At 41.7% G+C, this 27,500-nt stretch overlaps 2 protein-coding genes across 2 annotated transcripts in view; both read left to right on the top strand.

Moving 5' to 3' along the window:
* The window catches only part of LOC311091863 (uncharacterized protein), a gene marked incomplete at both ends in the record, with an annotated part of 463,820 nt that overhangs the window by 373,283 nt on the left and 63,037 nt on the right, over positions 1–27,500 (top strand). The gene's annotated exons all lie outside the window — the stretch shown is intronic.
* Positions 9,627–20,177, top strand: fam83fb (family with sequence similarity 83 member Fb). Its single transcript, XM_084127940.1, has 4 exons — positions 9,627–10,280; positions 12,897–13,061; positions 16,803–16,924; positions 19,312–20,177. The coding sequence occupies exons 1-4, from the start codon at positions 9,816–9,818 to the stop codon at positions 19,919–19,921; spliced, it is 1,362 nt and encodes a 453-aa protein (XP_083984066.1). The 5' UTR covers positions 9,627–9,815; the 3' UTR covers positions 19,922–20,177.

Below are 27,500 nucleotides of genomic sequence, written 5' to 3'. Positions count from 1 at the left end.
ACATCATGATCTTACTGCCTTAAACTGTTGAATGATAATAATCAAGATGCTCGATTATTTTAACTGTCTATTTTCTTACCAGTTTTATCTTTTAAATTTGATGTGGTCAACCTTAGTACGTCCACCCTGTTAAGGGAAATATGAAAAAAGTTAGTATGAAAATCATCTGTTTAAAAGTGCAGTTTTAAAGACCATACAATTCTTATGAATTTTAAACAAATTAAACAATGAAAAACAAAGTCCACCTGTGAGTGTCCACCCTGTTAATGCTCACTCTTTTAGAGTCCACCTGTAAGTGTCCACCCTGTTAGTGTTCACCTGTTAGTGTTCACCTGTGAGTGTCCACCCTGTTAGTGTCCACCCTGTTAGTGTTCACCTGTGAGTGTCCACCTGTGAGTGTCCACCTGTGAGTGTCCACCCTGTTAGTGTCCACCTGTTAGTGTCCACCCTGTTAGTGTTCACCTGTTAGTGTTCACCTGTGAGTGTCCACCCTGTTAGTGTCCACCCTGTTAGTGTTCACCTGTGAGTGTCCACCTGTGAGTGTCCACCCTGTTAGTGTTCACCCTGTTAGTGTTCACCTGTGAATGTCCACCCTGTTAGTGTCCACCTGTGAGTGTCCACCCTGTTAGTGTTCACCTGTTAGTGTTCACCTGTGAGTGTCCACCCTGTTAGTGTCCACCTGTGATTGTCCACCCTGTTAGTGTCCACCCTGTTAGTGTCCACCTGTAAGTGTCCACCTGTGAGTGTCCACCCTGTTAGTGTCCACCTGTGATTGTCCACCCTGTTAGTGTCCACCCTGTTAGTGTTCACCTGTGAGTGTCCACCTGTGAGTGTCCACCCTGTTAGTGTCCACCTGTGATTGTCCACCCTGTTAGTGTCCACCCTGTTAGTGTCCACCTGTGAGTGTCCACCCTGTTAGTGTCCACCTGTGATTGTCCACCCTGTTAGTGTCCACCCTGTTAGTGTTCACCTGTGAGTGTCCACCCTGTTAGTGTCCACCTGTGAGTGTCCACCCTGTTAGTGTTCACCCTGTTAGTGTTCACCTGTGTCCACCCTGTTAGTGTTCACCCTGTTAGTGTTCACCTGTGAGTGTCCACCCTGTTAGTGTTCACCCTGTTAGTGTTCACCTGTGTCCACCCTGTTAGTGTTCACCCTGTTAGTGTTCACCTGTGAGTGTCCACCCTGTTAGTGTCCACCTGTGAGTGTCCACCCTGTGAGTGTCCACCCTGTTAGTGTCCACCTGTGAGTGTCCACCCTGTTAGTGTTCACCCTGTTAGTGTTCACCTGTGAGTGTCCACCCTGTTAGTGTCCACCTGTTAGTGTCCACCTGTGAGTGTCCACCTGTGAGTGTCCACCTGTTAGTGTCCACCTGTGAGTGTCCACCTGTGAGTGTCCACCCTGTTAGTGTCCACCCTGTTAGTGTTCACCTGTGAGTGTCCACCCTGTTAGTGTCCACCCTGTTAGTGTACACCCTGTTAGTGTCCATCCTGTTAGTGTCCACCTGTGAGTGTCCACCTGTGAGTGTCCATTCTGTTAGTGTCCACCTGTGAGTGTCCACCTGTGAGTGTCCACCCTGTTAGTGTCCACCTATGAGTGTCCACCCTGTTAGTGTTCACCCTGTTAGTGTTCAACTGTGAGTGTCCACCCTGTTAGTGTTCACCTGTGAGTGTCCACCTGTGAGTGTCCACCCTGTTAGTGTCCACCTGTGAGTGTCCACCCTGTTAGTGTTCACTTGTGAGTGTCCACCCTGTTAGTGTTCACCCTGTTAGTGTTCACCCTGTTAGTGTTCACCTGTGAGTGTCCACCCTGTTAGTGTTCACCCTGTTAGTGTTCACCTGTGAGTGTCCACCCTGTTAGTGTCCACCTGTGAGTGTCCACCCTGTTAGTGTCCACCCTGTGAGTGTCCACCCTGTTAGTGTCCACCTGTGAGTGTCCACCCTGTTAGTGTCCACCCTGTTAGTGTCCACCTGTGAGTGTCCACCCTGTTAGTGTCCACCCTGTGAGTGTCCACCCTGTTAGTGTCCACCTGTGAGTGTCCACCCTGTTAGTGTCCACCCTGTTAGTGTTCACCTGTGAGTGTCCACCCTGTTAGTGTCCACCCTGTTAGTGTTCACCTGTGAGTGTCCACCTGTGAGTGTCCACCCTGTTAGTGTGCACCCTGTTACTGCTCACTCTTTTAGAGTCCATCTGTTAGTGTCCACCCTGTTAGAGTCCATCTGTTAGTGTCTACCCTGTTAGTGTCTACCCATTAGAGTCCATCTGTTAGTGTCCACCCATTAGTGTCCATCTGTTAGTGTCTTCCCTGTTAGTGTCTACCCATTAGAGTCCATCTGTTAGTGTCTACCCTGTTAGTGTCTACCCATTAGAGTCCATCTGTTAGTGTCCACCCATTAGTGTCATCCCTGTTAGTGTCTACCCATTAGAGTCCATCTGTTAGTGTCCACCCATTAGTGTCCATCTGTTAGTGTCTACCCTGTTAGTGTCTACCCGTTAGAGTCCATCTGTTAGTGTCTACCCTGTTAGTGTCTACCAATTAGAGTCCATCTGTTAGTGTCCACCCATTAGTGTCCATCTGTTAGTGTCTACCCTGTTAGTGTCTACCCGTTAGAGTCCATCTGTTAGTGTCTACCCTGTTAGTGTCTACCCATTAGAGTCCATCTGTTAGTGTCCACCCATTAGTGTCCATCTGTTAGTGTCTTCCCTGTTAGTGTCTACCCATTAGAGTCCATCTGTTAGTGTCCACCCATTAGTGTCCATCTGTTAGTGTCTTCCCTGTTAGTGTCTACCCATTAGAGTCCATCTGTTAGTGTCCACCCATTAGTGTCCATCTGTTAGTGTCTACCGTTAGTGTCTACCCGTTAGTGTCCACCTGTTAGTGTTCACCTGTTTGTCTCCACCCTTTTAGTGTCTACCCTGTTAGTGTCTACCCGTTAGTGTCCACCTGTTAGTGTTCACCTGTTTGTCTCCACCCTTTTAGTGTCCACCTGTTAGTGTCTACCCGTTAGTGTCCACCTGTTAGTGTTCACCTGTTTGTCTTCACCCTTTTAGTGTCTACCCTGTTAGTGTCTACCCGTTAGTGTCCACCTGTTAGTGTTCACCTGTTTGTCTCCACCCTTTTAGTGTCTACCCTGTTAGTGTCCACCCGTTAGTGTCCACCTGTTAGTGTTCACCTGTTTGTCTCCACCCTTTTAGTGTCCACCTGTTAGTGTGCACCCTGTTACTGCTCACTCTTTTAGAGTCCATCTGTTAGTGTCTACTTGTTAGAGTCCACTTGTTAGTGTTCACCTGTCTCCACCCTGTTAGTGTCGACACTGTTAAGAGTCCACCTTTTAGTGTCCATGTTAGTGTTACATCCATTCTTTATACAACTTCTACCTTGTTATCAGTTTGTCCATCCTGTTATTATTTTATCCAGCCTGTTATCAGTTTGTCCACTCTAAAAGAAGGCAAAATTTGGGCTGTCAGTGAAAATTGAATAGACGTCTAAACCACAGCCCAAGAATAGACTAGTCTTCAATTAGATAACGAAGAGTGAAGAAATGAAACACTCCACCTGTGAGTGTCCACCCTGTTAGTGTCCACCTGTGAGTGTCCACCCTGTTAGTGTTCACCTGTGAGTGTCCACCCTGTTAGTGTCCACCTGTGAGTGTCCACCCTGTTAGTGTTCACCCTGTTAGTGTTCACCCTGTTAGTGTTCACCTGTGAGTGTCCACCCTGTTAGTGTTCACCCTGTTAGTGTTCACCTGTGAGTGTCCACCTTGTTAGTGTCCACCTGTGAGTGTCCACCCTGTTAGTGTCCACCCTGTGAGTGTCCACCCTGTTAGTGTCCACCTGTGAGTGTCCACCCTGTTAGTGTCCACCCTGTTAGTGTTCACCTGTGAGTGTCCACCCTGTTAGTGTCCTCCTGTGAGTGTCCACCCTGTTAGTGTCCACCTGTTAGTGTCCACCCTGTTAGTGTCCACCCTGTTAGTGTTCACCCTGTTAGTGTCCACCTGTGAGTGTCCACCTGTGAGTGTCCACCCTGTTAGAGTCCATCTGTTAGTGTCTACCCTGTTAGTGTCTACCCATTAGAGTCCATCTGTTAGTGTCCACCCATTAGTGTCCATCTGTTAGTGTCTTCCCTGTTAGTGTCTACCCGTTAGAGTCCATCTGTTAGTGTCTACCCTGTTAGTGTCTACCCATTAGAGTCCATCTGTTAGTGTCCACCCATTAGTGTCCATCTGTTAGTGTCTTCCCTGTTAGTGTCTACCCGTTAGAGTCCATCTGTTAGTGTCTACCCTGTTAGTGTCTACCCATTAGAGTCCATCTGTTAGTGTCCACCCATTAGTGTCATCCCTGTTAGTGTCTACCCATTAGAGTCCATCTGTTAGTGTCCACCCATTAGTGTCCATCTGTTAGTGTCTACCCTGTTAGTGTCTACCCGTTAGAGTCCATCTGTTAGTGTCTACCCTGTTAGTGTCTACCCATTAGAGTCCATCTGTTAGTGTCCACCCATTAGTGTCCATCTGTTAGTGTCTACCCTGTTAGTGTCTACCCGTTAGAGTCCATCTGTTAGTGTCTACCCTGTTAGTGTCTACCCATTAGAGTCCATCTGTTAGTGTCCACCCATTAGTGTCCATCTGTTAGTGTCTACCCTGTTAGTGTCTACCCATTAGAGTCGATCTGTTAGTGTCCACCCATTAGTGTCCATCTGTTAGTGTCTTCCCTGTTAGTGTCTACCCATTAGAGTCCATCTGTTAGTGTCCACCCATTAGTGTCCATCTGTTAGTGTCTTCCCTGTTAGTGTCCATCTGTTATGGCTCGTTTCCACTGAGCAGTACAGTACGGTACGGTACAGTACGGTACGGTTCGGGTCTGTTAACCATGATCTGGCTAGCGTTTCCACTGCCAACAGTACCCTTACTTGATAGGCGTGGTGTTTCGATCGACGTAATTTTCGCGCGAAGAAGAACATAGTAAACTACAATGGATGACATACAGCAGATCTTGTTCTTGCTCCTCGACATGTTTGTCACAAGAAGACAAGCGCCGACATTAGGCTTTTCTCAATATTAAGTACGCAAAGTTTGTACTTGCCATGTGCGACTCACTCCTACATGCACATGGTACAGCGCGTTCTTAAAAGCGTCACTCAGCTCGCTCTGCTACTCCGGTTATCTCTGTTACTCTGTATGTACAAATTTAAGCAACAATAAAACGAAATATGTTATAAAACACTACTCTGCCTCTTTTCGTTTTCATTTAAATAAATTAAACATTATAGGGACACAAATGTGGTTCATGCGCAACGCATATTGATTATTCACTGCACGTTATACGTTATTCTATTTATAACAAAACGATTTAAAACACAACCCTAACGTTACCTCTTTTCGTTTAAATAATAAAAAAAATTACACATTACAGGCAATATATGCATTTGTACAAATGTTGCAATAAACATCAGTGATAATCTTGTAAAAAGAAAATGACAAGAAACCATATTTCTTTTTGTAAAATTTCAGTTTTATCAATAATAGCCAATATAAAAGTTTAAGTAAAAGGTACAAGAAGCTATACAATAAGAAATAAAGCAAACAATTCAGTCAAATGTCCAAATGCTGCGCTAGTCTAACATTACAACAGTAAAGTTAAATACAAATAGCCTATAATATGAAACTAAACTTAGCCCTCAGTCAAAACGATTGACAGGGAACGAATTATATATTCACGAGACCAAAGATCGCCCGTTAGGTCTGCACAAGACGAATTATATCTCATGTTTAACCACTACCGTCGGAGTCATCGGCGAACGTCAGAAGAACTAACTTAGCCGAGGAAAGGCTCATCCAGCCGGGAAACATGAGCGCCGAGCGCCCGCTGATCGCATGGATCTCACAACCGGGGAAAAACAAATCATCTTTATAAATAAACCACAGATTAGAGCTTTAAACAACTACATTCTCGCCTGAAAAACTCTTAAAATTACATTTCGTGACACAGTAACAGTATATTATATTAAACTGTATATAAAAAAATGGCGCTTCTTATGTTGTCATTCCCCTCGTAGCACGCGCAAGTGACGATTCTCTGTCAACCAATCAACGTCCTGCAGTGAGTCTAGCTCCACCTTTTAGTACCGTACCACTGTGCTAGGTACCCCAACGGAAGGGTACCCAAAAAGTGGTACGGTACGGTTCGGCTTTTTGGTACCATTCTCAACTTTTGGCAGTGGAAACGCAAATAAAAGGGTACCGACCCGTACCGTACCGTACCGTACCGCTCGGTGGAAACGCGCCATTAGTGTCTTCCCTGTTAGTGTCTACCCATTAGAGTCCATCTGTTAGTGTCCACCCATTAGTGTCCATCTGTTAGTGTCTACCGTTAGTGTCTACCCGTTAGTGTCCACCTGTTAGTGTTCACCTGTTTGTCTCCACCCTTTTAGTGTCTACCCTGTTAGTGTCTACCCGTTAGTGTCCACCTGTTAGTGTTCACCTGTTTGTCTCCACCCTTTTAGTGTCTACCCTGTTAGTGTCTACCCGTTAGTGTCCACCTGTTAGTGTTCACCTGTTTGTCTCCACCCTTTTAGTGTCTACCCTGTTAGTGTCCACCCGTTAGTGTCCACCTGTTAGTGTTCACCTGTTTGTCTCCACCCTTTTAGTGTCCACCTGTTAGTGTGCACCCTGTTACTGCTCACTCTTTTAGAGTCCATCTGTTAGTGTCTACTTGTTAGAGTCCACTTGTTAGTGTTCACCTGTCTCCACCCTGTTAGTGTCGACACTGTTAAGAGTCCACCTTTTAGTGTCCATGTTAGTGTTACATCCATTCTTTATACAACTTCTACCTTGTTATCAGTTTGTCCATCCTGTTATTATTTTATCCAGCCTGTTATCAGTTTGTCCACTCTAAAAGAAGGCAAAATTTGGGCTGTCAGTGAAAATTGAATAGACGTCTAAACCACAGCCCAAGAATAGACTAGTCTTCAATTAGATAACGAAGAGTGAAGAAATGAAACACTCCACCTGTGAGTGTCCACCCTGTTAGTGTCCACCTGTGAGTGTCCACCCTGTTAGTGTTCACCTGTGAGTGTCCACCCTGTTAGTGTTCACCCTGTTAGTGTTCACCTGTGAGTGTTCACCCTGTTAGTGTCCACCTGTGAGTGTCCACCCTGTTAGTGTCCACCCTATGAGTGTCCACCCTGTTAGTGTCCACCTGTGAGTGTCCACCCTGTTAGTGTCCACCCTGTTAGTGTTCACCTGTGAGTGTCCACCCTGTTAGTGTCCTCCTGTGAGTGTCCACCCTGTTAGTGTCCTCCTGTTAGTGTCCACCCTGTTAGTGTCCACCCTGTTAGTGTTCACCCTGTTAGTGTTCACCTGTGAGTGTCCACCTGTGAGTGTCCACCTGTGAGTGTCCACCTGTGAGTGTCCACCCTGTTAGTGTCCACCCTGTTAGTGTTCACCTGTGAGTGTCCACCTGTGAGTGTCCACCCTGTTAGTGTGCACCCTGTTACTGCTCACTCTTTTAGAGTCCATCTGTTAGTGTCCACCCTGTTAGAGTCCATCTGTTAGTGTCTACCCTGTTAGTGTCTACCCATTAGAGTCCATCTGTTAGTGTCCACCCATTAGTGTCCATCTGTTAGTGTCTTCCCTGTTAGTGTCTACCCGTTAGAGTCCATCTGTTAGTGTCTACCCTGTTAGTGTCTACCCATTAGAGTCCATCTGTTAGTGTCCACCCATTAGTGTCATCCCTGCTAGTGTCTACCCATTAGAGTCCATCTGTTAGTGTCCACCCATTAGTGTCCATCTGTTAGTGTCTACCCTGTTAGTGTCTACCCGTTAGAGTCCATCTGTTAGTGTCTACCCTGTTAGTGTCTACCCATTAGAGTCCATCTGTTAGTGTCCACCCATTAGTGTCCATCTGTTAGTGTCTACCCTGTTAGTGTCTACCCGTTAGAGTCCATCTGTTAGTGTCTACCCTGTTAGTGTCTACCCATTAGAGTCCATCTGTTAGTGTCCACCCATTAGTGTCCATCTGTTAGTGTCTACCCTGTTAGTGTCTACCCATTAGAGTCGATCTGTTAGTGTCCACCCATTAGTGTCCATCTGTTAGTGTCTTCCCTGTTAGTGTCTACCCATTAGAGTCCATCTGTTAGTTTCCACCCATTAGTGTCCATCTGTTAGTGTCTACCCTGTTAGTGTCTACCCGTTAGTGTCCACCTGTTAGTGTTCACCTGTTTGTCTCCACCCTTTTAGTGTCTACCCTATTAGTGTCTACCCGTTAGTGTCCACCTGTTAGTGTTCACCTGTTTGTCTCCACCCTTTTAGTGTCCACCTGTCAGTGTCTACCCGTTAGTGTCCACCTGTTAGTGTTCACCTGTTTGTCTTCACCCTTTTAGTGTCTACCCTGTTAGTGTCTACCCGTTAGTGTCCACCTGTTAGTGTTCACCTGTTTGTCTCCACCCTTTTAGTGTCTACCCTGTTAGTGTCCACCCGTTAGTGTCCACCTGTTAGTGTTCACCTGTTTGTCTCCACCCTTTTAGTGTCCACCTGTTAGTGTGCACCCTGTTACTGCTCACTCTTTTAGAGTCCATCTGTTAGTGTCTACTTGTTAGAGTCCACTTGTTAGTGTTCACCTGTCTCCACCCTGTTAGTGTCGACACTGTTAAGAGTCCACCTTTTAGTGTCCATGTTAGTGTTACATCCATTCTTTATACAACTTCTACCTTGTTATCAGTTTGTCCATCCTGTTATTATTTTATCCAGCCTGTTATCAGTTTGTCCACTCTAAAAGAAGGCAAAATTTGGGCTGTCAGTGAAAATTGAATAGACGTCTAAACCACAGCCCAAGAATAGACTAGTCTTCAATTAGATAACGAAGAGTGAAGAAATGAAACAATTTATTTTGGCAAAAACAACATGTTACCAAATTCAAGGTTATTTTGGCTAGAAGTGTGTTACTCATAGCCGGACTATATCGGGTCTATAGTTAACCTAGACGGTGAAATGACGGCTATTGCTTGAATTTAGCTTTTCAATTGAACACTCTGCTGTTGTCTCTCACCTCATTTTTATCTGTCCCTAACAGGGTGAACATTTTTGATCTTCCATTTCATTTATTTTGTTTAATTTACCCGAGCTTGACCAGAATATTTGTTCAAATGTTTTACATAAGCTTATCACGACTACACAATTTTCTTTTAAAAACTGAGTTTGATTTTCTACATTTTATGATGACCAAAAGCAATTTTGCGTTTAAAAGACGTCTAATAGCGTCCAAACACAGCCCTGACATCCAGGCTAAAACAAGGCTAAATTTGGGCTGTCAGTGAAAATTTAATAGACGTCTAAATCATCGAATCAAATGAAACCAAATAAATAAAATGAAACCAAACACATTGTAATCACTGTTTACTTTGCTTACATGATGGAAAATCATACATCTCGCAAGTTATTTTGGCAAAAACGACATGTAACCACCAAATTCAAGGTTATTTTGTCTAGAAGTGTGTTACTCACAGCTGGACTATATCGGATCTATAATTAACCTACACGGAACCCCTGGCTCTTTTGTAGGCCTATTCTGTAAATAAATGTTAAAATAAATTAAAGTTAAAGTTAACCTAGACGGTGGAATATTACGGCTATTCGGCTATTGCTTGCTCCCTCATAGTTTGAGTCATTCTTGCTTGAACAAAGTTCCCCTACTAGCACTGTATTTCTCGTGAACTCCACCCACCCGCGGAGCTACACCTGCCCGCGAGCTCGAGCTCAGGTGAGACACTCCCGCTCGCGCCGCATTCCGAGCGCGTTAAGGCGAGCAGGAGGTCGCGTCGCGTCATGGCGGAGTCGCAGCTCGTGTGTCTGGAGGACGGGCTCATGCCCACCGCGGTGCCCGAATCCCGGCCACAGTTCTACTACAGCGAGCAGCAACGCGCCGCCCTCGAGGCGCTCCTCGCGCACGGAGACGGCGCGTTCAAGAGCCTCCTGAAGGACGAGAAGAGCCAAGACTTTCTGTCGGCGCGGGAGATCAAGGCCATCACGAGCACCTTCGTCAAATATCAGCACGAGGACGACGATGGAGGGGCGTCGGAGAACCGAGCGAAACGCGACGCGAGCGGCTCGATGCGCTCCACATACTGGCCTCAGATGTCGGACACTGAGGTTCCTCCACTCGACCTCGGCTGGCCCTCATCAGGGCTCTTTAAAGGGGTCACCCGAGTGTCTGTGTACACACACCCGCCCAAAGAGAACAGCCCGCACATCAAGGAGGTGGTCCGCAAACTAATACAAGAATCCTGCAAGGTCAGCGCTCCTTATATTAAAGAAATTGAAATATCATGTAATGTGACTCTAAACCAAAGTAAATCACTTTAGTTGCTATAAAATGATAACCCAGCGAACAGTGAACGTTCTGTCAAAGTTATGAACAAACGTTCTTCCAGTAACAATAATTGAATTGTACCTTGAAATGCAATGTAAGTCGCTTTGGATAAAAGTGTCTGCCAAATGCATACATGTAAATGTAATAGAACGTTCGTTCAACTGGTCTTTAATAATTTTCTGAAAACGTCAGCACAAAAACAATCATGGAACATTTTTTTATATATATTTTAGTTGAACGTCAAAAAAAAAAAAAAATTATATATATATATATATATATATATATATTAAACGGTGGTCCGCAAACTAATACAAGAATCCTGCAAGATCAGCGCTCATTTTATTAAATAAATAATATAAATGATAACCCAGCGAACAGGGAACGTTCTGTCAAAGTTATGAACAAACGTTTTCTGGTCTTTAATACTGTTCTGAAAACGTCAGCACAAAAACATAATTCATGGAACGTTTTTCTAAAACATTTTATTTGGAAGTCTAATGTTTTTTTTTTGTTTTTTTAATGTTCACTGTAAAAGTGTTCAGTTCACTTAGGCTACTTCATTTTTTTAGTAAAACAGTTGCCTTAAAATTATTAAGTAAATAAACTGAATGCTTAATTGAAAAAATTAGGTTATGTGAACTTGACAATTCCACATTACTTAAGCATTACGTTTATTTACTTAATAATTTTAAGGCAACAGGTTTCCTCAATTTTTTACAGTGTTAATACTTTTTTAGATGCTAAAAGAACAATCAAAAGTAACGTTTACATAATACTTGCAAAATAATAAAATAGCTTAGAGAGAACTATGATTACCATGGTAAATACGGGGATTCCTCATCACTATGATCAGTTTCACTTTCTCTTTTCACTCATTAGCATACTCTGTAAATTGCACCTTCACATCTAAATTAACTGCTTTATTAATAATGAATATGCAGGGGCCAGATCATAAATGTCCTGAAGGTATAGCAATAATTCCTGAGGATTCCTGCTGGATATTTTAAGATCTTGTTCAGACTTGATTTCTTCTTTGAGTTTCAGAGGAATGATCACTGAACACTGACTCACTGAACACTGACTCATTGAACTCTGACTCACTGAACACTGACTCACTGAACACTGACTCACTGAGCAGGAAATGATGCGGCTGATATTCTGCTTTCTGCCTTTTAAAAATCTGGCACACCTTAAATAAAGAACTGATATGTCATGAGTATAATGTGACAATCGCAAAATCTTCCGTGTTTTTATGTGGAATGGATTTTCTTGTTTTCATGATTTCTCAGGAACATCACAGACGAGTCACACCAGATTCCAGAGTCTCAGCAGCGAGAGGGACTTTCTCTTGTGTTCAGAGATCATTCTGCTATCTTATCAGTCTAAAGACATAAACAGTAACCCATAAAGAAATAAAGATGCCCTTATTTCCTCCTTGTTGCATTTAGAAAGAAACAAAGAAACACTGACAGCTGCAGATCAGAATCTAAGAGAGTGTTTGAGAAGGAGAAAGTGAAAGCTGTGCAAAAACATTCTTCTGAACTGGGTGTGAATCAGCTTTACATTTACAGTCAATAGTTTAAATTGGTGTAACTGAAATCCAGATCAACACACACACACACACTCGCACACTCGCCTACACACTCAACACACTCACACACACTCACACACACACGCTCACACACACTCACACGCTCGCTCACACACACACACACACACACACTCGCCTACACACTCAACACACTCTCACACACACACACACACACACACACACACACTCACACTCATATATATGGTGTTTTGTGTGAGAAACAAACCAGAATTTAAGTCAATATTCACAAAAATCTCAAATTTCATTTTCATTCAGATTCAGAACTCATACATCGATGTGTCTCCAGCTAACAAACATATATTCTAAGAATATTTTTCTAACGTTCCTATTAAGTTATGAAAACATTACTTCAGAATGTTCAAAAATGTCCAGTTTTAAAAAAAAAGTTTTAAAATGTTTTTTCTTGGTTATGTGAACGTTCAGGAAACATTCCATTGTATCATTCTTCAAACGTTACGGAACGTTACTTTTGAATGTTCTCTGAATGTTCTGAAACAAGTAGATACATTTAAAAAACATTCCATGAACGATGTATAAATGATGTTTTTGTGCTGATGTTTTGAGAACATTAAAGACCAGAGAACTCTGAACAAACGTTCTATTAATGTTCCTGGAAGAACGTTTGATCATAACTCTGACAGAACGTTCCCTGTCAGCTGGGATGAGCAAGGTCATTCTGGACAAACACACTCTTCTTTCCCATAACGTCACATTTCCTATTTAAACAGAAACTTCACAGGAAACACTGAAGGTTGTTCTATAATGAGGCTTCAGGTCCGTTACACACACTCACACACATCAGGATATTCTAGTCAGAGGCAGAAGATCACGACTATTCTTGGTTCATTTCGACTATTCTTGGTTCACATGAGAAGGTTTAGCGTGACGTATGACTTCAGAGAGAGTAAGTGAAGTGTGTGTGCAGGTCGTGGCGATCGTGATGGACCTGATGACCGACCTGCAGATCCTGCAGGATCTGTTCGAGGCGTCCAAGCGCGGCGTTCCCGTGTACATCGTGCTGGACGAGCTGGGAACGCCACACTTCCTCGACATGTGCCAACGGATGCAGGTCGGAGCGAAGGAGCTTGAGGTACATTCACCTGTCCACCAGCGAACCCTTAGATCCCGACAAATAACCAATGTTTATCCTCATTTTCCAAGCGTCCATTCTGTCTCTATTGTGTTTTTCATACACTCACTCACACTCACACTCACACACACACACACACACACGTGTTCTTGTTCATTTACGTTTATTTGTATAGCACTTTTCACAATACACATCATTTCAAAGCAGCTTTACAGAAAATGGAAAAATGGAAAAGTCCATATTACAATTTACAGTGATCTTTTATCAGAGGTGACTAAGTTATGCATTTCAGAAATGTACATATACAAAGTCACATTTAGCTAAAAATGTATTAATTTAAACAATGTAATAATTTAATCAACATCCAAAACCTCTTGTTCTGTAAGGTTTTGGATGTTGCAGACATTAGCGTTAATTATGTTTAAAGTCGTCATGAAAGTGAAGTTGCGCTGGTCTTCTCTCCTCTATTGTGTCGTATATCGAGTGAAACGCTTGAGGAACGAGAACAAATGTGGGCGGGGCTTGATTGTGTCTGTGGGGAATTGATTGGATGGTTGTGGTTTGCTATTGGCTGTGGGCGGGGCTTGGTGGAACGGATCACAAAATACACGGTTCGGATCATTTACGTTTTTTGAGCCACAGATCGGATCATTTTTCGGATCGGCAATTTTTTTTCAAATAATTATATATATATATATATATATATAAATGGGGGGGGGGTGTAACTTTGCTTTACATTTATTCCTTAAAGCTCACTTGAAGTAGCCTGACTACGTCAGACTTCGTACTTCCGCTCAATTTCATTTCGCTTCTGTACTCAGTCTGAGACAGCGTCTTTCCGTTTTCCCCCGGCCTGAAAACAGCCGGCCAATCAACGAACAGAGGGCGGGCTGAGAGCTGTGACGACGTAGACGCTGATTGTACCGTGGATGCGTAGATTTACTTCACATAATCTGCAAAAGTCGTTCACAGCCATGTTCACTCCGGTATTTCGCTCGATGGTTTTGTTTTCGCATCATACATGTGTTTACAGTGGAAGTTAGATGCGGCTGAGCATGCGCATAACACACGCCATAACCAAACGTTATGTGATTGGCTTACGGGTAACCAATGATTTTAAACTTCAGACAAGCGCCCCCCCGCGAGAAAGAAAACGCTTTTCAATTATGCCCTTCCAGACTCTGTCTACGAAGCAAAGCGAAGTAGCAGAGTTTGGTATTACCAGGCTACACTTGAAGTGCTTCGATACCACATCAAAAACTACTAGCCTAACTGATAAACATTTAAAACAAGGAAACAGTCAGTAATAAACTAAGAACTAAGGGAACTGCTGTCCCTTTAAGAATGAATGCACGATAGTTACACATTCGATTTTCTCCCATTTGTTTCCGTTCGCGTAGAACATAACAGACTCTGTTTACATTGAATACTCCACACAATGTGCATTTTCTCATAATTGTGTGTGTAGCTGTGAAAGAGATCGCATGCATCTGTGTGTGTACTTCATCTGAGTGTGTACTTCATCAGTGTGTGTACTTCATCTGAGTGTGTACTTCATCTGAGTGTGTACTTCATCTGTGTGTGTACTTCATCTGTGTGTGTACTTCATTGAGTGTGTACTTCATCAGTGTGTGTACTTCATCTGAGTGTGTACTTCATCTGAGTGTGTACTTCATCTGAGTGTGTACTTCATCTGTGTGTGTCTTCATCTGAGTGTCTTCATCTGAGTGTGTACTTCATCTGAGTGTGTACTTCATCTGAGTGTGTCTTCATCTGTGTGTACTTCACCTGTGTGTGTACTTCATCTGTGTGTGTACTTCATCTGTGTGTGTACTTCATCAGTGTGTACTTCATCTGTGTGTGTACTTCATCTGTGTGTACTTCATCTGTGTGTGTACTTCATCTGAGTGTGTACTTCATCTGAGTGTGTACTTCATCTGTGTGTGTACTTCATCTGAGTGTGTACTTCATCTGTGTGTGTACTTCATCTGTGTGTGTACTTCATCTGTGTGTGTACTTCATCTGAGTGTGTCTTCATCTGTGTGTGTACTTCATCTGAGTGTGTCTTCATCTGAGTGTGTCTTCATCTGTGTGTGTCTTCATCTGTGTGTGTACTTCATCTGTGTGTGTACTTCACCTGAGTGTGTACTTACCCTGTGTGTGTACTTCACCTGTGTGTGTACTTCATCAGTGTGTGTACTTCATCAGTGTGTACTTCATCTGAGTGTGTCTTCATCTGTGTGTGTACTTCATCTGTGTGTGTACTTCATCTGAGTGTGTACTTCATCTGAGTGTGTACTTCATCTGTGTGTGTACTTCATCTGAGTGTGTCTTCACCTGAGTGTGTCTTCACCTGTGTGTGTCTTCACCTGTGTGTGTACTTCACCTGAGTGTGTACTTCATCTGTGTGTGTACTTCATCAGTGTGTACTTCATCTGAGTGTGTCTTCATCTGTGTGTGTACTTCACCTGTGTGTGTACTTCATCTGTGTGTGTACTTCATCTGAGTGTCTTCATCTGAGTGTGTACTTCATCTGAGTGTGTACTTCATCTGAGTGTGTCTTCATCTGTGTGTACTTCACCTGTGTGTGTACTTCATCTGTGTGTGTACTTCATCTGTGTGTGTACTTCATCAGTGTGTACTTCATCTGTGTGTGTACTTCATCTGTGTGTACTTCATCTGTGTGTGTACTTCATCTGAGTGTGTACTTCATCTGAGTGTGTACTTCATCTGTGTGTGTACTTCATCTGAGTGTGTACTTCATCTGTGTGTGTACTTCATCTGAGTGTGTCTTCATCTGTGTGTGTACTTCATCTGAGTGTGTCTTCATCTGAGTGTGTCTTCATCTGTGTGTGTCTTCATCTGTGTGTGTACTTCATCTGTGTGTGTACTTCACCTGAGTGTGTACTTACCCTGTGTGTGTACTTCACCTGTGTGTGTACTTCATCAGTGTGTGTACTTCATCAGTGTGTACTTCATCTGAGTGTGTCTTCATCTGTGTGTGTACTTCATCTGTGTGTGTACTTCATCTGAGTGTGTACTTCATCTGAGTGTGTACTTCATCTGTGTGTGTACTTCATCTGAGTGTGTCTTCACCTGAGTGTGTCTTCACCTGTGTGTGTCTTCACCTGTGTGTGTACTTCACCTGAGTGTGTACTTCATCTGTGTGTGTACTTCATCAGTGTGTACTTCATCTGAGTGTGTCTTCATCTGTGTGTGTACTTCACCTGTGTGTGTACTTCATCTGTGTGTGTACTTCATCTGAGTGTGTACTTCATCTGTGTGTGTACTTCATCTGAGTGTGTCTTCATCTGTGTGTGTACTTCATCTGAGTGTGTCTTCATCTGTGTGTGTACTTCATCTGTGTGTGTACTTCATCTGTGTGTGTACTTCATCTGTGTCTGTACTTCATCTGTGTCTGTACTTCATCTGAGTGTCTTCATCTGAGTGTGTACTTCATCTGTGTGTGTACTTCATCTGAGTGTGTACTTCACCTGTGTGTCCGTCAGCGCGAGCACCGCATTGAATCCTTGTTCGCGGCTTATTGTGATTAACGCCTATAACTCTCAGTCGTACTGTGAAGTCTAACACTTTAGAAAATCGATTTTTGACATTTTTTAATCGAGACAAATCGGTAGAAGATAGAATCATGATTCATACATGAATCGAGTTTTCCCCACACCCCTACTGAATTGTTCATTCTGATTTCACAGTGACTTTAATGGCTTGTGTTTCCGCCAGAATGTCCGGACTCGGAGCGTAAAGGCTGTCGGTCTGAATCTGTCGTTGGGAAGAATCCCGGGAAACGTCCACAGCAAGTACATGCTCATCGACGGAGATAAAGTCATGTTTGGAACGTACAGGTGAGTGTGTGTTTATACTCTCCGAATAATGTCTGTTGTCTCTGAAATTGATTGCTGTGTGTGTGTGTGTGTGTGATCTCAGAATAAACCCCCTTCAAGTGTGTGTGTGTGTGTGTGTGTGTGTGTGTGTGTACCTACTTAACTATATTTTGGGGGACAAATTTTTACCCAGAAGTGACCAAAACCTGACAATATATGTAAGGGATAATGTACATCCAGCCGGTTGTTATCTCAGAATAAACCCCCTTCAGGTGTATATGCGTGTGTGTGTGTGTGATCTCAGAATAAACCCCCTTCAGGTGTGTGTGTGTGTGTTTTGTGTGTGTATGTGTGTGTGTGATCTCAGAATAAACCCCCTTCAGGTGTGTGTGTGTGTGTATGTGTGATCTCAGAATAAACCCCCTTCAGGTGTGTGTGTGTGTGTGTGTGATCTCAGAATAAACCCCCTTCAGGTGTGTGTGTGTGTGTGTGTGTGTGAGATCTCAGAATAGTACTGAGAACAGGCGCGCTCAACTCCCAAACTGTTTATGGGTGCGAGTTATAAAGAAGTTAACAAATAAAGATGAAAAACCGCACACGTCCACTTGTGGTATATGGTATAAATAACTATATGAGATATAACTAGAGAGTGCGGTTTTTCATCTTTATTTGTGATCTCAGAATAAACACGATGAAGACCTGATCCTGGTCACCCTGTCGGGTTTATTCTGAGATCACACACACACCTAAAGGGGGTTTATTCTGAGATCACACACACACACACACACCTGAAGGGGGTTTATTCTGAGATCACACACACACACACACCTGAAGGGGGTTTATTCTGAGATCACACACACACACACACACACCTGAAGGGGGTTTATTCTGAGATAACACACACACACACACACACACACACACCTGAAGGGGTTTATTCTGAGATAACAACCGATTGGATGTACATTATCCTGCTCATTACACGGACACTTGCCAAATGAGTAAATAATTAGACACATATTGATCTGAGTCTAAAATATGTTATTAGGTCTTTAAAAGCAAAGCTTCGCGGAGAGAGCAGTTTCAGCGGCGAGATCAAACTAGACAGACATAAGAGATACTGTATACAGTCATAACACTTATTACACAGCATTTCAACATAAATAATTATGGAGATTACAGATATTGATTTCAGATTAAACTGTTTTAAAATCGTACCTGTTTGTGTCTTATCAAAGAGTATAGAAGTACCAAGAGGCGAAACTCAATAGAACGTTCCATTGCAACAAACGCACCCATGCTCAGAGCAGCAGCTCCGCCATCTTGGACTGAACGCAACACAGCCGTCATAGGATTGAACGATACCGGTTCCAATTCAAAAGCGCTTAAGGCAGTGGCTCATGTAGATTGTCTACAAACCGGAAGGTTGGTGGTTCAATCCCCGGTTCCACCTGACCAAGTGTCGAGGTGTCCTTGAGTAAGACACCTAACCCCAGCTGCTCCCGACGAGCTGGATCGCCTTGCATGGCTGACACCGCCGTCGGTGTATGAATGAGTGAGTGAATGGGTGAATGTGAGGCAATATTGTAAAGCGCTTTGGTGGCCATTGGGTCTGTGAAAGCGCTATATAAATGCAGTCCATTTACCATTTACCATTTAAGGGAACTAAATAGTAGTTTCTAGATTTTAATATCTCTATAGCAGACATCCCAAGTCTCCCGGAAGTTCCGAGAGTCTCCCGCATATTGATAGCGGCTCCCTGATGCCCGCAAATTAGCTAAAATCTCCCGGAATCTAGAGCGAGCGAGCAAGAGCGCGCAGCTCCAGACCGCGTAGAGCACACGGGTGAGGGAGCGAGAGACCTTGCGTGTGTGTGCTAGTGTGCTAATTTTTTGAGATATCAACCTAAAATGTGGAACACAACTTGTTCAGATTTTTTGCTTTCATTTTCTTGCAGTTATAGAGTAAAATATTGTTGTCAAAACTGCAACGGAGTTTCGCCTCTTGGTACTTCTATACTCTTTGGTCTTATAATCCAACAGTGAACTAAACAATAGACACAAAATGGCCGCCGCTGCGTTTGTGTGAAACGAGAGAGAGCGAGTCCACGATACTGGATGGCATAATCAAATAACTGTACACAAAATATTGATTCGACTGAGTTTTAATAATTTAATAGCTCAACAAATGCAAAAAGAAAAGCCGTTCCTAGCGAGTGTGTAGCGCTGATGACGTCAGTGACCCGGATGAGCCTGTGCTTCTGTTCCCAGCGGCTGTTATCTGGGAATAACATACGGCGCGATTGACCAATCAGAATCAAGTATTCCACAGAGCCATGTAATAAGATAATAATAATGTCTGCTGTATTTTAATTGCTGTGTGTGTGTGTGTGTGTGTTAATCCTTTAGTTTCTGCTGGAGCTCTTCCCGCATGGACAGGAACATGATCACGGTGATGTCCGGGCAGGTGGTGGATTTCTACGATAACGATTTCCGAGAACTTTACGCCGTGTCGGACAAACTGGACCTCTTTAAGGAGTTTCACCTCAATAAGCCTCAAACGAACACCTTGTCCCGAGCCGCCGTTCCCAAACGACCCGTAGGGGCCACTTCCCGATTCCAGGTGAACCTCGGAGACGTTAAAGTCCCGGCACACAAATACCACAACCCGAAGTACCAGTTAGCGCTGGGACAGATCCCGGCACCCACGGCGGCGATCCAGGATTTCTTAAAAACCATGGATCCGCCCAATCCCGAGAATCCTACAGAAGAGCCGGAGAACATCACATCCGTTCCCTCTGAGACCGGGAAGGAGGAGTCCAAGAAATCCAAAACACTGTCATTAAAGTCGAAGAGGTCGTGGTGGAAGAGACAGAAGAAGGAGGCGAGTGAAGCTGTAACTGAGGAAAACACACCGGACGACACGTCCAAACACACACTCCCCGCGGATCAGACCTCGGAGGACACCGGGAAAAAGAAGAAGAGAGGATTCAGGAACATTTTTAAAAAAGTTAAATGAGGATTATCCTTTAAATGAGCCGCTGTTTTTACCTGTGCATCTGTGCCGTCGTGTTTACAGACTGACCTCACTTTAGACTTTCTCTGTGTGTGTGTGTGTGTGTGTGTGTGATATAATCATTGTGTAGGGTTTGATACCCTCAGGTCACGATTCGATACATATCACGATACTGAACTCGCGATACAATATTATTGCGATACTTCAAGACATACCGTTTACAAAAAATGTACTGTTGATTAAAATGCTAAATTTGTTATTATTGTGTGTGTAAATGAATATTCTTGGACTTGCTGCTGAAACCCAAAGCACAGGACAATAGAGACACCAGAATAACAATATTCATGATTCTGAAGCTGAAAACACAGATTTATTTTAGATGAATATGCTTGAACTCTGACTAGAATAATAATTAAAATAATGTCAGCCACTTCTTACTGGTAACATCAGACATTTGATTATCAGGACCCACAAATATTCCCCCATTGCATTATTATACATTATATTCAACATTATATAGTAGTTTAATGTAGTGCTGACATTAAAACTCTGAAAACTATTTTTTCACACACAGTCATTTTTATTTTGGGCAAACTATATCCACGACACATATTGATGCATTTTTGCATTGCGATATATTGTGACACCCCTATCAGTGTGAGAACGCAAGCGCTCCTCAGTGATGATGTGCAGCGCTTGATAAAGACGCTGAATACTGTCGCATTAACACTAAAGCTGCAGCGAGGCTTCTGCACTGGGGAAGGCTGTGCTTCTGGCGTCTGCATTCTGGAAACACGTCCAAAAACGAGGTATAGTGTCTTTATTCAAGATTTATTTTTGTTTTTTTATTTTTGTTACTAAATTGTATTAAAGAAAATTTATTAAAATAAAAATAATATAAATTTGATTTAAATAAAAAAATAAAGATACATCTAACAGTACAGTACTATATTGAGTCGAACATTTTTTATATTGTAACAATAAAAACTAAATATTTTCAAATTTAGTTATTTTTTCACGACATAAATTGGCATTTTATACATGAAGATATACAGCTTTCGTTTACACTTTATAATGGGGGTCTGTCACACGAAGACGATCCAAGGCTGAGTCTGAAATCGCCCCTATACCCTTGATAGGTCACTACTTGAGGGGTCAGGCATTTGCAGTGGTGTCCGAAACCTTAGAGGACTTTATGGAGTGCCTCATTCAATCCCATAATGTACCACAATAACCAGTGTACAGCCGATGTACTCTCAGCGGCTAGAGAATACCCATAATGCACTGTGAGAGTCGCGCACTGAATGATTTTTTTATTTTTATTTTTTAATTTTTTTTATTGAAGGTAACATTGGGTACAAACGTGTAAAACCATCAATATACAATCAAACATTTATACAGACATACCATACCAGAGACAAAGAACAAAAACAAAAAGAAGAAAAAAAACAACAACAACAAAAAAAAAAAACATACATACATACTAAATAGAGGTGGAAAAATAAGAATATTAAGAGGATTCGGGAAATAGGTCATAATATTTACCATCTTGGGAAACAAAAGTAACAGATAATATCTTTCAGGGTGAATGAGTGAGTTATATTTTGAGATTGGAGAAAGTGAGTACCCAAATCTTCCCAAAACCTTTTGGTAACTGGACAATTAAAAAATAAATGAGGAATGGTTTCAGTGTCCTGTTTACAAAAGCTGCAGCATGTGTCAATGTCTAGAAACTTAGCAGCATAACAATTTGTAGGGTAAATGTTATGTAAAAGTTTAAAGTGGACCTTTTTAGCTTTATTAGAGATACAGTATTTGTGAGGAATCAACCATGTTTTTTTCCAATTTATTTCACTTATTAAGGAATTCCAATAAAACATCCCCCTTGGAGCAATGGAGTTACTCTTTTGCAAATGTCGGCGAATATGCTTATTGTTACATTTTTTATCAGACAGTTCTACACCATCCAACATAAGTGAAAGCTGTCTGATATCTTTGTTTCCATAGCTCAGATGATTTTTAATTAATTGTCTGATTCCGATAGGGATGGCATCAGTGATAGATTTAAAATCTTTAAAAGGTATTGGGAAATCATGAGCTTCCATAAACTGTTCATAAGAGAGCATGGTGCCAGAATCATCAAATAGGCAGAGTACATGGTTAATTCCTCTATCGAACCACTTAGGGAAGAATACTGATTTATTCCTAATAAGAATGTCGCTGTTGCTCCAAAGGAGAGATTTGTGTGGTGAGAAGTTGTGATTGAAGGATAATTTCCAGGCCAAGAGGGACTGTTGATGGAAGTTGGACAGTTTGATAGGTAGTTTATTTGGTAGAAAATTACACTTGAGAAGAAATGAGAGCCCACCCAGCTTATTAAAAATAAAGTTCGGAATGAAGAAAAAAATAGAATCAGGATTTCGAATGCACCTTTTTAACCAATTAATTTTGAATGTGTTGACCACATCTATAAAATCCAAAATCTCTAGACCTCCCTTTTCTTTAGGGTTAGAGAGAACATTCTTTTTAAGCCTATGAGACTTGTTCTTCCAAATGAAATCTAAAAAAGTCTTGTTGACTTGATTAGCAGTTGAGTCCTTTACAAATAGAGACAAGGAAGGGTAAACAAAGCGAGAAAGGCCTTCTGCCTTGGAGAGTAATACTCTACCTAAGACGGACAAGTCTCTTTGTAGCCAGCAGTTGAATATTAATTTGGTTTTCTGTATCCTATTCGAAAAATTTAAGTTCTGTCTAACTATAATATTTTTACATACATGTATACCTAAATATTTTACATTCTGTTTAACTTGAATGTTATCAATAGCAGAGTCACTACAACAATGAAGTGGCAACAGCTCACACTTGGATCGATTAAGCCTTAAACCAGACGCAGAAGAGAAATTCTCCACCAGTTCAAAGACAATGCTCAACTGGTCCTTGTTGTTCAAAAAAATGGTGGTGTCGTCCGCCAGCTGTGAGATCTTTATTTCTTTTCTAAAAATCTTTATTCCTTCAAAATGTACTTCCTTTACTAAGTGTATAGCTAGTAGTTCGGTTACTAAGATAAATAAAAAGGGAGAAATGTTGCACCCCTGCCTGACCCCCCTATTAATCTGAAATCGTGGAGAAGTATTTTGATTAATTATAACAGAACTATTTATATCTTTGTAGAACATGCTGACAATGTCGATGAAAGGGCTTCCAAAACCAAATGCCTTGATGGCTTGTATTAAAAAGGGGTGTTCGATTGTGTCGAACGCTTTGTAAAAATCAAGAAACAAAACGAAGGCGTCAGAATCAACATTGTCAGCATAGTCAAGCAAGTCTAAAACGAGCCTTATGTTATTGCTAATGTGGCGGTTTTTCATGAAACCCGTTTGAGTTTCTGCAATTATTGAATTTAAATCAGATTTTAATCTATTTGCATATACAGAGGCCAGAATTTTATAATCTATAGTTAATAATGTGATTGGACGCCAATTATCAATTAAGTGAGGGTCTTTACCAGGTTTCGGGATCAAGGAGATGATGCCTTGCTTCATTGTTGTGGTCATTTCCCCTTGATCAATACACTCCCTATACATGTGCATTAAAGGGAGTTGAATAAGCTCCCAGAAATGAATATAGAACTCCGCTCCTAGCCCATCTATCCCGGGAGATTTTCCTTTCTTCATAGCAACAGCATTTTTAACCTCATTTAAAGAGAGATCAGCGTCACAAGATGCTTTATAATCTTCACTAATAATAGGGATACTGTGCTGAATTTTTTCAAAAAAACTTACACTTTCTTCTCTGTTAAAATTAGACTGATATAAATTACCATAAAACGAGCTAACAAATTTAGAAATGTGAGTAAGATCCTTAGAAAGGGTGCCATCAATGTAGAGCTCAGTTACAGAATTTCTTTTAGCATTCCTTTTTTCTAAAGCAAAAAAATAATTGGTGTTCTTTTCGCCCTCTTCCAGCCACTTAGCCCTTGATCTAATAAATGCCCCCTTTGCCATTTCTGTATATATTTGGTCTATCTGAATTTGGATGGCTTTTAGCTCAATTTCTTCTTCTGGGTTAATGTTTCCTTTTGACATTAATTGAGTTAACTTATTCATCAAGACATGTTCTGAATTATATTTTTCTTTCTTATAGATCTTTTTATAGCCAATTGTCTAATTTTATACTTGAAGTACTCCCACTTTTTCTTATGTCCATTATTAATGTCAATCTCGAAGATCTCTTTCGCTAGAAGCTTAACAGATTCATTAAAGGAGCCGTCACTCAAAAGAGTATTGTTAAACTTCCAATAACCTCTCATGCCCGATTGCGGGTCAATGGAGCCTAGTTTCAAAATAATTAAGTTGTGGTCCGAAAGGGGTGCATAAACATGTTTAACCTCATTAACAAATTGAAGAGAAGAAGAAGAAACTAAAAATAAATCAATTCTCGACTTCAAAGTCAGACTTCTATTACTCCAGGTGAAATCTTGGATGTCTGGGTTAAAAAAACGCCAAGCATCAGTCAAGGATAGGTCTGAGCACAGAGAAGAGATTAAATCGCTTCCTTGGGAGGAGCGAGCCGCTCTAGGTGGGTATCTATCCTCTATTTCGTCAGGACATTCATTGAAATCCCCAGAAAGAATTATAAAGGCATTTACGTATTTTCCCCTCAAATCCCTTAGCTTGCCAGTAATGGTATTGAATAAGTTTTTGTTGTCAAAGTGTGAATTAAATCCATATACATTGCAAACTATGAAAACTGTATTGTCCTGCTTAACTATTATTGTTATCCATCTTCCGTCGTCACTAGAGGGCACAACTTCCAAAATATCCCCTTTGAAACCATGCACAAGGATTGAGACACCAGCAGAATGATTAGAACCATGACTAAAGTGAACAACATTACCCCATTGAGCTTTCCAGAACCCTGTATCAGAGTCACAAGAGTGCGTTTCCTGTAATAAAATCAAGTCAGCTTCAGACCTTTTACAGAATAAAAATAATGCTTTCCTTTTTGTTAAGTCCCGAATACCTCTCACATTTAAAGACAAGACGTTAAGACGTTTAAACAAAAAGTTCATAAAGGAACAGAGATATAGAACAGAAATTACCTGAAAGTGCTATTGAACGCAAAAAGTATGCAAAGATCTTACAAGAAGGTGATGATAACCTGCCTTAAAATAGCAAGAACCCTGTTGTACAAGTAGCCGTCAACTTAGAATCAAGAACGTTCGAGACGGCTGCACTTATAGTAAATGAAACTAACATGATCTCATTTAAAGTCCAACAAGGAGATCATATATAGCTGTATAAAAAAAAAAAAAAAGTAAAATCTGTTAAGGTAGCACTAGTATTAAGTGCTCAACCATCTCAGTCTGTAACGGGCGCTGGCAGAGTGTTCATGCCTGCATATGGCTACAACAAAAAGGAAGATTAATCCAGGTCTAAACGACAAGGTAGCCTAGCTACATACGTTGTATTAAATCTCCAAAACAAAATAGACCATTGAAGTTATTTTCCAAAAATGCCACATGAACAGTGGGCTTATGTGTACTTTAATACCTTTGGTAAAAGAAGATGCTCAGCCAACGAGGCTATTCCGGACAGTCAATAACTTTTCCATTGATGACAGCCGAAGCACCTCGGAATGAAGCCTTTTTCCCTTCATCACGCGCCTTCTTGATCAAAGGCCAGAGCTTCTCCCGAGCCGCTCTGTCCTCCGGAGAAAGAGCTTCGGTAATCCTGAGATGATTCTCTTGCAAATACTGAGAGTTTTTAGCTTCTTTCCAGACGGCATCACGAAGGCGACGCAAGGCAAACAAAACTATAGTTGATCTCGCAGCGCCGTCATCTCTCAGTTTCCCCACGCGATGGACGATGTCAGTGCCTTGTTTCAAGTCTTCACGAAGCTTTGGTGCCATTTTCCCAAGGATGTCGATTATCTTGCCTCTGATGTCTTCATCTCTTGACTCCCTTACGCCGTGCATCTTAAGCGACCACCTTCTACTGTAGCGTTGACACTCAGCAACAGCTTCTCTCAGGTGCTTATTTTCTTCTTGGAGCTTTGTATTGGCAACTTTCATTTTCTCCAGTGTTTGCTTGTGTTGTTGAACATCCAGTGACAGCTGTTTGACAGTTGTTGTCAGCTCCTCAACACGTTTGGAAGTAGCTTCAGTAGTTATGCCTATAGCAGAGACTCTCCGGAGAGTTTCATCCTGCTTGCTGGTCATGGCTCGTATCGCCTCCATGAGTTCAGCATTAGCCGTCTCCCAGTTTCGCCCACCTGATTGAGATTCACGATTCCTTTTCTTGGCAGGCTTCTCTGGTGTCTCCACCGCCAAAATGGGAAATAAACCGGTGTCTGACAATGGCTCTGGGGTGGTTTCATACCAGCACATTTCGTCTCCACTCAAAGGATTCTGGGCTACCGACTCTTGAGATGTTCCATGTTTAGCGGCACGTGTTGAGAAGTCGTTAAACTTTCAGAGTTCCTCTTTTTCTTTTTAGACTTGGGCATTCGTGGTAGCCTACAATTACTACGTCTTGCTATATGTTCGTTTTATTTATTTTTTAAGGTTCTGCCATCAAATTATTTAAAAAAAATGGCAGTAATATCATAAACCCTTCGAAATTGCTCGCAGAGCGACAAGCACACGTCCTCCTACAACGCTGCCATCTTGGGAGCCCGCACTGAATGAATAGGTTCTATGCACGGCGGTGAATGACGTATTTCCGGTTAAATCTAAGGATGCTGGATTACGCCGATCGTAGAGTGCTATGCTATACCAAAGAACTTATACTACAGGAACGGTAGGCTAGTCACAAAAACAGACAAAACAGCCTCCACTCATATTGATGATGCTTATTTGCTTTATTATATTAAATAAACATAAATATATATATATATATATATATATATATATATATATATATATATATAAAATGACATCTAAACGTATGAAAGTATCGTTTCAAAGACGGGAGGACAGCACCTCTAGCCACCACTGCTGCTGTATTCCCGCAGCTGAATCATCCATGAAATATAAAGTACTTTTTACTTGATTATTAGTTTAATTAAGGTTTATACATAGTTTCTATTACAGAGTTCAAGATAAATCTTTTCATATTACTATTTGAGCTACCAGTTGAAGTTTCAAATGATTATTAAACAGCAAGCACAAAGTGAAGTATATGTCATAAACCCCGCCCCCTCCATGTGATCCAATCCAACAAAAAAGTCCAATTACGCTTCAAATATATATATATATATAGACTTTTTTTTTTTTTTTTTTTGCAGGCTTATTTCATATCACGCTGATGTTTGTTCCAATAACTTTGGTTTTAGTTAGGTATTTGATGCTATAAAAACAGGGTACACGTCATGATTGACAGCTGTGTGGGCGGGACCTTGATACCGTGGCTCCGCCTCAGAAACACTACTGCGCAGACTCGGGCTCCAAATGATGTTAAAAAAATCGGAGCAAGATGTCAACTGATATTTTGGCTTAATTTTTTTATAGTGGAAGGAAGTGGAGACACATCGTCCATCTTTTTTCTGCAGTCTACAGGATGATAGTATTTTTGGGTCCATG

The sequence above is a fragment of the Abramis brama genome (genome assembly GCF_963993115.1).
Source record: "Abramis brama genome assembly, chromosome: 11".
Classification (NCBI taxonomy): Eukaryota; Metazoa; Chordata; class Actinopteri; order Cypriniformes; family Leuciscidae; genus Abramis; species Abramis brama.
The sequence above is the reverse complement of the archived record's forward strand: the minus strand, read 5'-3'. Positions and strand labels throughout refer to the sequence as shown.